This window comes from Macrobrachium rosenbergii, chromosome 2 (genome assembly GCF_040412425.1).
Source record: "Macrobrachium rosenbergii isolate ZJJX-2024 chromosome 2, ASM4041242v1, whole genome shotgun sequence".
NCBI classification, from domain to species: Eukaryota; Metazoa; Arthropoda; class Malacostraca; order Decapoda; family Palaemonidae; genus Macrobrachium; species Macrobrachium rosenbergii.
The window spans coordinates 70,782,793-70,794,794 of NC_089742.1; the positions used below are offsets into that span (position 1 = coordinate 70,782,793).

The 12,002-nt window shown below is 41.8% G+C and overlaps 1 protein-coding gene across 5 annotated transcripts in view; it reads right to left on the minus strand.

The window, feature by feature from the left end:
* Nucleotides 1–12,002, minus strand: part of LOC136848168 (RAD52 motif-containing protein 1-like) — a 74,524-nt gene that overhangs the window by 29,932 nt on the left and 32,590 nt on the right. For 4 of the 5 annotated variants that reach the window (XM_067120466.1, XM_067120474.1, XM_067120490.1 and 1 more), the window contains 2 exons: nucleotides 11,105–11,178; nucleotides 802–1,018 (listed from right to left, as the gene is read on the minus strand). In XM_067120466.1, coding sequence (XP_066976567.1) covers nucleotides 802–1,018; nucleotides 11,105–11,178 — 291 coding nt within the window. The remainder of the gene's footprint in view (nucleotides 1–801; nucleotides 1,019–11,104; nucleotides 11,179–12,002) is intronic. The other variant, XM_067120480.1, reaches the window with a different exon arrangement.

Genomic DNA, 12,002 nt, shown 5'->3' on the forward strand with positions numbered 1-12,002 from the left:
TGTCGTAAAGGTGAGTAAAACCAAAGATTGTAAATTCACTGCTGTAGCATCGAAAAATTCAGTTCAGTAGCGAACATAAATATCGGTTCGACAACGAACCAATGTTTACATTATAGTGTGCCACTCGGCAAAGTAGCTGAACAATTAACTGCAATTTTCACCGTAAAAGCAAAAACCTGATATACTAGACTCCATTTAGTAACAACAAAACAAGGAAAAAACTCATCCTGAAAGATTTCGGCTGAAGCTACTCAACTTTCGGCTTGAACACAGAAGTCCGGTTCAATAACGGCAAAAAAGAAAAGCTGCTTCCAACACCTGATGCTAACACCAGATGTCACAGAAACAGACCGAGGATTCTCTGCTAAGTCTTTCCTAACTATCTTGTTAGAGGGCGAGACTAGTTCCCTACACAGAGCATTGGCATTGCTACCGTGAAATTTGAATTTAAGCTGCTGCGAATAAAGGAAACTAATAGCTATGTAATTACTTGGTAAGTTACTTATATAAAATATGAGGATACAACAGAGGAAGAACACTAAAATCTGGAAGTTGTTACAACCAGGTGTTGCTTGTTTCATGCACACACACACCTAACTATCACTGCTGCCTCTGGCAGTTTAAAGACTTTTCTTTTCATCTTCTTTTGCTGTGTCTCCGAAGAGTTGCTGACTACAGGATTGGGTAAATGTAACTGATACACTTGTGTTAAACAATGATCAATATTCCATAATGATAAATTTGCTGAATGTCATAAATTTATGAACATGCAGTTGTAAAACATAAAATGCACCTACTTACAAAAACTACCTCAGAAGTCCAGCAATTAAATCCAAAATAATAAGTTAACAATTCTTGTGCCTTTCCAAGAGAAAGTCCAATCACCTGCTTTGGCCTTGGAAATGGGGAATACATTATCTTCAAACGCTGCCCCTCAAAAATTAATTTTCCATTTTCTTGCACTGCCAATGTAGCTGCTCTCACTGAATAAAATGTTACATAGGAATACCATTCATCGCTGTAATAATATTTCAAGTATATCATTAAAATTCTTTAGATGTCTTAACCTTTATATACGACTTATTTCACAATCAGAATTAGAAAAATATAAGAGATATATAATACTAAAATCAATACAAAAAAATTCAAAGTCAAATAGATACTCTAAAGACTTGCATAAGCTAATTCTAAAAGGCTAAAATAACAGCAAGTGGTACTAAATAGTCAAACTGTCAATTTATCTCAATCCTGAAATTTCTACCATAACAGGCAAAAAGATATATACTGTACATCTTTCTTCTCATTACTCTTCATCCATTCTCATTGGTCTTTCCCCAACCTAGTTGTCCAACCTCATTTAGCTTTAACTTTATCCAGTTTTTAGCTTTCATTTAAGAACAAAAGCTCTGGATAACACCACAAGTCTAGGAATGCTACTGAATGGTCTTCTTAAACTACTGTGTAATAGCCATACTATATTTTAAGTAAAAAAGATTATCTCATCAGCACAAAATAATTCTATTTAACCCTATTTTCCATCCTGCTTTTCTTCTCAAAAACTAATAAAAAATGTGAGACGAGCTTCGCGCTAAATAATCATGCATTGGTGATAACATTAATTCATCAGATTTTATTATCAAATAAAAGTTGTAACTTTTTTAATCCTGCAAAACTCCCAAAAACTGTCCAAGTGCAAACAACAACTGCACATCTATGTACTTAAAACAGCATGGCAAAATACAATATTATACGATAATAATATTAAACATGAAGTTTTCATAATAAAACTAATATTGTAATACCTACCTGAACACCTGAATTCGCCCTTAATCCCACTAGCCCGAGCAACCTCAATTACCAATCCCACTATGGGAATTTTAACAACCAGCGTTACCAACACTGCATGTTAAATCTTGTCACTGAGCTACCACAAGAAATGCTTGGTAAAACTGACACAGGTGTGTGCCGACACACCCACTTTCGTCAATTGCTTTATTCAAGGACAAACTGATGTGGGGAAAGGAGGGTCGGAATCATACAGGTGTTCAGGTAGGTATTACAATATTAGTTTTATTATGAAAACTTCATATTGCAATACACTCCCTGAACACCTGAATTCGCCTGATTAACAACATTTAGAGGAGGAGGGATCAATTCTATTGCACACCCATTTTATCAACCGCAGAGATGGTAGCTCACCAATCTGCTCTGCATAGGATCTTTGTTTATTCCTACACTCACCATAATGATTGATGTTTTCGGTGAAGAGACATACTGGAGAGTACAGTCATACCCCGAACTTACGCGAGGTTAGGTTCCAGAACCCCACACGCAGGTTGAATTTTCGCGTAAGTTTGGCACGGTCTCTAAATATGCTAATAAGTGCTTATTTCTGAAGTTTAAACACTAAATATGACCCTGATCATGCTCCCAAATTATTAACTTTTAAATGAAATTAAAGTTACTGTAATTATATTTAAAACTTAGTTTAATACATTACCCTTAAAAAAAAGAAATAAATGGCTGACATAAAAATTGACAGTTGGAAGAGAATTTCTGTCTCTCCCCTTCCAACTGTTCTATCTTTAGAAGTTGTCTCAACCTCTCTTTAATAACTTCTTTATTCTGTGTCTCTTTCTCTTTGTTCTGAAATGCTTTTTCATGAACAAACAGTGTTTTTTATTTTGACTAATACAACTCTTAATTACTATGTCTCTATGTTTTAGAACGTATTTGCAACACTAGCGCATTCACACATCGTAGACGGTACAGGTCAAATTAGATAAATTTAAACTATCTACTGTACAGGTAACGACGTACAGAGAATTAATAAGTTGTAAAAATGTGTGAACGCTAACTATGAGAGAGAGAGAGAGAGAAATATTGTCCTTGCTTGAAATATCAAGTTTAATTATTTATGGAGAGAGAGAGAGAGAGAGAGAGAGAGAGAGAGAGAGAGAGAGAGAGAGAGAGAGAGAGAGAGAGAGAGAGAGAGAGAGAGAGAGAGAGAGAGAGAGTTATTCTTACATTAAATAAAGATGGAAATTCAGTATTAAACTAACTTTTAAATGAAATTAAAATTACTGTATTTTCATTTAAAAGTTAGCTTAATACATTACCCTTAAAAAAAGAAATAAATGGTTAACGTAAGAATATAGGAATGTGTGACTCTCTCCTCCATTCCACCGATCTATTTTTACAAGTCCTCTCAACCTCGTTTTTAAAAATTTCTTTTTCTGTCTCTTTCTCTCTGTTCTGACATGCTCTATGTTCTGGAATGCTCTATGTCTCTATGTTTTAGAATGGCGCATTTACAGTATGTAAACGGTAAAGGTAAAACTAGATCAATTTAAAATTATCTACTGTACAGTTAAAGACATACAGAGAAACCGTACTGTAATACGTAGGTTGGCTAACTTCGAACAAGAGAGAGAGAGAGAGAGAGAGAGAGAGAGAGAGAGAGAGAGAGAGAGAGAGAGAGAGAGAGAGAGAGAGATAACAGTTGTCCTTAATTAAGAGTGTGAAATTTTTATTATGGACAGAGAGAGAGAGAGATGGACAGAGAGAGAGAGAGAGAGAGAGAGAGAGAGAGAGAGAGAGAGAGAGAGAGAGAGAGAGAATTACAAGAAATATTTGACCACTGATCAGGAACACACCCCTTCTTGTCATGTTAAATGACATGTCTGACAGCTTTTGCCCTTGACCTTCTTACAAAAGATGAGGGAAGAATTAGTTTGTTTAAAATAATACGAATTTTGTCATTATTATTATTATTATTATTATTATTATTATTATTATTATTTAATTTTATTAATCTTATTAATATTTGAAAATCAGTACTTATTATTAGGTAAAAAGTTTAGTTATCATACAAATAAACATACCTGTATACATGTACCATAAAAATTCTCTCATCTCACTAAAAGAGAGAGAGAGAGAGAGAGAGAGAAATTATTACCTTTAATATTATTTAATGATATTTAATTTACACATAAAAGCTTGAAAACTTATAAATTCCATAAAAAATTAAAATACACTTTTGCAGGGTTTCTCAGTGTTTGCAAATGCTCTCGTGTCTGTGAAAAACTCGTGTATGACCATTAGTTAGGTTCCAATGAAAAATTCATGTGTCTGTGAATTCGTGCAACTCAAATTGCGCAAGTTCGGGGTATTACTCTACTTTGTTCGTCGGTCGGGTCAGTATTGTCTCTGTCCGTCGACTTTCCATGTGACTATTCAGAGCCTCTCATGTATGGAGGAAGTGCTGTAGTGTGCAGAGCTGCTGTCCTTCCGGGTAACCCAACTGGGTTGAGGAAAGGGTCAGACGACTGACCAGCGACGAAGTATCTCGGTGTCGATGAGAAAGCCTAGCCTACTAGAGCACCCCCTTGGACTCTCATATGGAAACTATCCGAGACTACGATAGTTAAAGAGACGAACTAACCTAATTTCCTTTGATTATACTATCACTGCTGCCTAGAAAAAGGAATTCATTTATCTGGTTAACCTACAAATCAACGAGCTAAGAGAGAATACCCGCTTGGTTAAACTGAACGCACCTTAGATAATAGAGTTAGCCACACATACGAACTAAGAGAATACCCCCTCAGTTAAATTGAACGCACCCTAGATGCTACAGTTAGCTGCTACATACAGACTAAGAGAATACCACCTCAGTTAAAATGAACGCACCTTATATGACAGAGTTAGCCGCTACACACAGGCTAAGCGAATACCCTTCCGACGAGGCGAATTGAACGTCTCTTAAGTAAAAGGAAGTAAATACTGAGACGGATTTCCAAGTAGCCGCTTCCAGAATAAAAGACACTGAGTAATTCCTTAAAAAGGAAGATGAAGTGGCCATACTCCGAATGCTGTGCGCTCAGGGTAAGACAGAGCTTGAAGATGAAGAAGAAGAACAACCCAGAGAGGCCTGGGAAATCACCTCCCTCAGAAAGTAACTGATCTCATTCTTTGACAGCGGATGGGAAGGATTCTGCGGAGAGATAAAAAGTGTATGCGGACAAGGATGGAGTTTCTTAACCTTTGACAAAGAGACTTTTAATGCTTGCACCGGACATAAGGCCATCTCCACTGGATCGCCAGCAACAAACTCTTGAGAGAAAGAACTCTAAACGAACGAGGAAGAGAGTTAACTTCCGACTCCGTCTTCGCCACAAATTCCGAAAGAAAAGACAAATGCATATCATTCCCTGCATAGGAGACAAGCCTAGAAACCCCCTGAAGCTCACCCACCCTTTTCGCTGTAGCTAAAGCTGTAAGAAAAAAGCACCTTCTTAGTAGGCTGTCTTAACGTTAGAGCTTTAATGGGTTCAAAGGCAGGGGAATGCACAAATTGAAGTACTTCCAACAAATCCACGAGTCGGCAAGACAGGACGTTCAATCTTAAAAGAACGTAACAAATCGTGGATGATTTTGCTACTAGAAATCTCTGGGAGATGGAAACTAAATGTACAGTACTGCTAAGCATTGAGCGGTAGCCAGCAATAGCCGAATACGAAAGTCCCTTGACTTTCCTAAGGAATAACAGAAAATCTGCTATTTTAGCAATAGAAGGTCTAGAGATAGAGTGACCTTCCTTACGACACCAACTTCTATACATTGTCCATCTGACCTGGTAAAGCTTGCAGGTTGACTTTCTCAAGCTGAAAGAAGCTGTCTAGTCACAGCTTTAGAGAGTCTGGTCTGTCTAGCTGCTCGCTCAATAGTCACAATGCAACTAGGTTCAGCACGCGAAGGTTTGGGTGATAATGGTGCAAATGCGGTTGTCTGAGAAGATCTTTCCGCATGGGTAGGAACATCGGAACTTCCGTGAGGAGCTCTAGGAGTTCCGGAAACCAAGGTCGTTGGGGCCAACAAGGAGCTATTAGAGTCATGTCCCTCTTGACATTCTCCCGTAATTTCCTGATTACTTGATGAATGAGTCCGAATGGAGGAAAGGCATATACCTGCATTCGATTCCACTTTTGTAGCATCGGATCGGTGCCTATCGACATGGGGTCCACCACTGGAGAGAAGTAAACTGGAAGACGATGGTTCAATCTCATTGTGAATAAATCTACCGTTGCTGGCCACTTCCGGAGAACCTGACATACTATGTCCTGAGCCAAAGTCCACTCTCCCCCCAATACCTGACGAGAGCGACTTAATGAATCGGCCAGCACGCTGAGACTCCCCGATATGAATTGAGGAAGAAGAGACACTTTCCTTTCTTTGCAGGACTCTCTGAGCTATAATAATGAGTTCTGTTGATCTTGCCCCCCATTCTTCAGATACAACACCACAGTTATGTTGTCGCAAAACAGAGCCACTACTCTGTTGAGCACTAGATCTGAAAACAACTGAGGACTTCTTCTACCGCCCTGAGTTCCCAAAGATTGATTGATTCCTCTCGTTCCTGATTCCCCCAGAGGCCCAAAGCCTAGGATTCCTCCAAGGTTGCTCCCCAACCTTGTTCTGAGGCATCTGAGTACAGATGAATGTTGGGAAGAGGGGTGTCGACAGACCTTCCGGGTGTCAGATTCCCTTCTTCTGACCACCACAGAAGATCCGACAGGCAAGAATCGTTCCAGACTATGATCGCGTTCTCGTTATGGAAATCCTAGCGATTCCTGAGACATACCTGCAGAGAGCACACCCGAGAAGAGAGAGAGAGAGAGAGAGAGAGAGAGAGAGAGAGAGAGAGAGAGAGGACATTTTCCCTAAGAGGCTTCTCCAAGCTGATACCGGCTGTTCCCTGCTGGACAGGAACACCTCTACCTGCTGCAGGACCGATTGGATCCTCTCCAGGGTTGGAAAAACCCTCAAAGGAAGAGAGAGAATCCTCATCCCTAAATAAGTCATGGACTGTGTTGGCACTAGGCAGCTCTTGGCTAGGTTTAGTTGAATTCCTAGTATCCTGCATAGTTTTAAAAAGAAGTCCCTTGCCCTTACTAGCTCCTCTAGAGAAGAGGCAAGGATCAGCCAATTGTCCAGATACCTCAACATCCTGTATCCCCTACGATGCATAATTGCCGACACTGGAGACATGACCCTCGTAAACACCTGTGGTGATGTGGTCAGCCCAAAGGGGAGAACTTTGAACTGGAAGGTGTCGGCAGAAGACACGAACCTGAGGTACCTCCGAGAATCCTGATGAACCGGAATCTGGAGGTACGCGTCCTCTAGATCCACCGAGGCCATCCAACCCTCCTGACTGACTGACTGCAGCACCAACTGTGAAGTCTCCATAGGAAACTTCACCGAAACCACCAGACGGTTGAGGCTCGAAAGGTCTATAATGGGCCTCCATGCACCTCCGGCTTTCGATGTGACGAAAATTCTGCTGTAAAAACCTGGAGAGGGAGGAGCTGGTTCTAACGCACCCTTCTCCAACAGGGCCCGAATCTCCTTCGCTAGAGCCATCCCCCTGATGGAAGACGGGGAATAACTCGGAAGGTTGACAGGGGAGGAGGACAGAGGGGGAAGGGAATAGAAAGGAATTCGAAAGCCCATCCTCAGGACCTCTACAACCCAATCCTCTGCACCCGACTCCTTCCAGACTTGCCAGAACAGAGCGAGACAACTCCCTTTGGAACGGACGAGGGACATATCTCCTCCTTGGTAAAATCCCAAGACGACAAGGACCTAGGAGCAGACACCGATGCAGCCTTGTTTGCAAAATGCATCCTTTTGGGTGTTCTAGGGGGAGACTTCGAAGATGTTCTCTTGGAAGGAGAAGACTTGTGCTCTAGAGGAACGAGAACCCTGGGCTGCTACCCTTATCATAGCTTGCTGTGATTCTACAGCTGAGTTGGTGGTGACAAAATTTACCATGCTGGCTACATCCTCATCCCTGAACAAGGAATTGGCTAAGGCTAAAGGAGCTCTGAGGAGAACTCTCTTATGGACGTCTGGATAATGCTGGGGAAGATGACTAAGATATAAATCCTGCTTCTTCTTACTCACAAATGTCGTCAATGAAGCCAATGCATTCGCCTGGTGCACCAGACCCATCAACACAGAAGTTATTAAACTGTCAAACAGCCCCAGATCCAAAGGGATATATCTGTCATTCTTTAAGAAACCCATTAACCCAGACAACATCCATAGAGAGTGCGAAAGAGCCTCAGTCTGATTACGCAACACGTCCTCTAGACCCCCGACTTCCCCAAGGGAAATCCCTACGAGGCGAGATGATGCCTGAGACCTAGATAGGATTGCCTCAACAGATTCGCTGAGTGGCAACCTGGCACCTGCCGAAGGATTACCATGAACTGTATAGATCGCCTTGTATGGGGAAAGAAGAGAAATGTCCTGCCTATTGGAAGTCACCACCGATGCCAGATGACCATCCGCCTCCTCCAAGGCTTGCCTAACCCGATTGAACCAAACCAGACCACACAAAAAGGGAGCAAGACTTGGCTTAGTGGCATAAAAATGACTTGAATAGAGACTGATTTGATGCATGTGGTCGGTCCGGAGCTCTTGCTTGAGGGTACAAGGAAGTGACATACTCAAGCATACATCTGTAGTCAATAGAACTGGAAAGAGGACATTCCGAATCCTTCGGAATTTCTTGAACCTCCGGATAAGAATCCTGTGCCGCCATGTCTGAACGGTCCAAGACAGATGAAGGAGGAGGAGCTGAACGGAACCCAGATGATGACGAAGAGTCTGCAAACAGACTGTCAAAGCCAGAATGCCACATACCTACACCTAACCTGGTACCCGGAGCTGGATCCAAATTGTTGATTCTGCAGGGAGGAAGAGAGGAAGGAACCGAGAGATCCAGAACCGCTTCCACATTACTACCAAAGGGGAGCCAAGTGAGAGAAGCCGAACCCACATAACTAAACCCTGCGGGAGGATGCGCAAGTGAAACCGCTTGCGGAGGGACAGAAGAAGATGAAGAAGAGGAAGAAGGGAGAATGAAAGCGGTAGGAGCTACCAACAAAGTTTTTGCAGCAGAAAATGTAGGTGATGAAAACAGTGGACCGATCAGAGAAGGTACCGCAAGTCCAGTCAGGGCCGCGGATCGCAAACCCAAACTAGAAGTGACTGGCAAACCCTGGGAAATACCTGATGCTTGAAGTGGAAGCAAGGGGTTGCGCATACCCGAAGGGATGGAACCTGAAGCACCTGGGGCCAAATTTTGCTGAAATTGTTCTCACCTGACCGGAGGATCTTCCTACCAAAGAAGGCTGTACTGCGGAAGGGAAGGTGGAAGACAGAGGAATGGTGTACGAGGAAAGAGTTGCTTGGGAAGAGGAGATGCCGGGGTCCGTAGAAAGAGGGAAAGCGGAAGATGCGGAAGCCGCAGAAAGGGCAGAAGAAGAAGAAGAAGCCGAAGAGGAGACTGAAAAAGAGCAACAGAGAATGTGGGCGAAGAAGGTGAAGCTACAGATAACTCAGAAGAAAAAGCAGAATCCTTAGAATGAAGGGACAAAAAGTAAACCGAATCCGCACCTCCCTGATAATCCTGAAGCGTGTCCGACATAAGTTCCAGACACTCTTGAGTCACATATTCACTAATGTTTGAAAACCCATTTAACAAACAACCACTCACCAAAAGTCTATACCCTCTGGAAAGACCCAGCAAATCTGCATTATATTCTGCCACATCCCCATACCGATCACGTGAACCACTCTTAGGAGCCGAAAGAGGCACACCCGAATCAGCTTTATTAGATGGAGGCAACCTTGCACTAGATCTAAACAGAAGCGATGAAGGCAAAAATTTTGCCGGAGCATAAATTCCATTAGAAACAGGAACCGAAACCCAATAGAAGAATGACTTTGCACACTTGATACTTTCTCCTCACTACCTAACCCCGACCTATCTGTCTTAGTCACACCTAGCTCCTGATTCAGACCAATGTTTTCAACATTGAATATTTCAACAATAATACAAGGGGGTTGGGGGGGAGGATCCTTCACTGTCTGCTCCGTGCCAAGGGGGCCGGCAGAACCTACCCATTTGGTGGCTTGCGGTTCTCCATTACCCTCAGCACCCATTAGGGCTGGTTCTGGAACAGACAGAGGAGCTGAAAAAGAAGAAAGATTAGACATCCTAACGCTACTACTATCCTTACTTGAAAATTGTTGGAAAAGACTAGCTACTAAATTTGTCATACTACTCGTAATCCTATCTTCTATCTGTTTAACTATATCTGAGCTTGCTAAATCTGAAACCAAAGCCTGAGGTCCTTGAGGCAATGAAGAATCTGACCGCCTTTGCCGCCCTTGCTAGCCAAAGACTTGCGTTGGCGAATGTAATCCTCCATCTGTTCTACCATCCAATCGAAGCATTCCTTGCAACGCGTTTGAACATTACATTGAACCTTCCTACATGCCTGACAAATAGTGTGTCTATCATGTCTTAAAGTACTCATCCGTTTCTTGCAGGATGAACAAGAGCAATGAGCGCTAGCATCCACAGTCGTAGGGGCAGACGAAGTCAAGGCCAAAGGCGCAGTAGTGGCAGAATAAAGATGACCAACTGAGTTTCAAGAACTGGAGAATCCAAGTCTAAAAACATTCCATGAAGAAATATCCAGAAAAGGCAGAGAAATCCAAGCAGAAGGTCGTAAATCTGGGAGAAAATCCAGAAAATCCAGTCCATAAATCCCAAATACCAAAGAGAAGTCGGGCAATACGATTAAATCTTGCCCTGCTGAAGGGAACAACCATTCAGCAGCGCGAACAAAAAGCAATTGATGAAAGTGGGCATGTCGGCACACACCTGTGTCAGTGTTACTGTTTGTTGTGGTAGCTCAGTGACAAGATTTAACATGCAGCGTTGGTAACGCTGGCTGTTAAAATTCCCATAGTGGGACTGGTAATTGAGGTTGTCTGGGCTAGTGGGATTAAGGGCAAATTCAGGTGTTCAAGGAGTGTATTGCAATAAAAAATATTCAATAATCAAACTGAACAAACCCTTTCAATTAATAATACCATAAATGCCCATACTTTTCCCATCATAAGTTTAACTAACCAGTTCAGGTAAGAACAGATTCAATCCTGCTGGCTGGGTTATAATAATTTCAACGGTAGAAAATTACTAAAACAAATGGTTACTCACCACTTGGCTGAAATATCTCACCTCTCTTCCGCCGCAGAACGAATTACTATGTTGTGTATGAGTCCAAATGCAGAAAATATTTTCTCCATTTCATGCTGGAATCAGATTATGAATTAAAGCAGAGTACTGTTATACATATTTTAAGCCTCAGTCTGTTTAACATAAGCTCTAATAAGACAGCTCTTTTTCCATCTTCTACAATATCAAATCTTTTAAAGTAATTTGTTTTTTTCCTACATATATAAATCAGAGCCTTTTATACAGAAGTATCTTTCATTGCAAGCTGGAAATTGGTTGTTGAAAACTTGGTAACAAGGTAGTTAACCAGGTGGAGATGGGGTGTGTTATGGTGTATTCCTTCCTCACTAACTGCTGCACTCACTTTTCCTTTGCCACTATAAGGAGTATTCCTTCCTCACTAACTGCTGCACTCACTTTTCCTTTGCCACTGGGGACTGCACAGGGCAGATGAGGTGGGTAAAGTATATACCTAGGAAAGATGCAAATTACTTTTGAAAATTTGTTACTTGTTTCTAAGGAAATATAAACCATTGCCTTTTACACAGAAGACTTAGTCATTAGGAGGGAGGTCAGTACCCACAACTGACTAAAGTTGAGATCCATCTTGAAATTGCCACACTCCCAGTTGCCTTGCAAGCAGGGGATGTCATGACTCCTGTAATCTCCTACCTGTCTGGCAAAATGGTTGGCCACAGTAGTGGGACCCTGGGCCCTAGTACCCCACTAATAAAAAGGGATACACATGTAGGGAAAAATTAAGAGAACCATGAAATCTCTCATACAAGACTTCGAGTTAGAAAGCAGTTTAATTTTGACTATTACCAAGTAATGCGTTCAGGATTAGACTCAACCATTTTCCTGCCTCCCAGCTGTTATAAGAAAGAGGATAAGTGCCGCC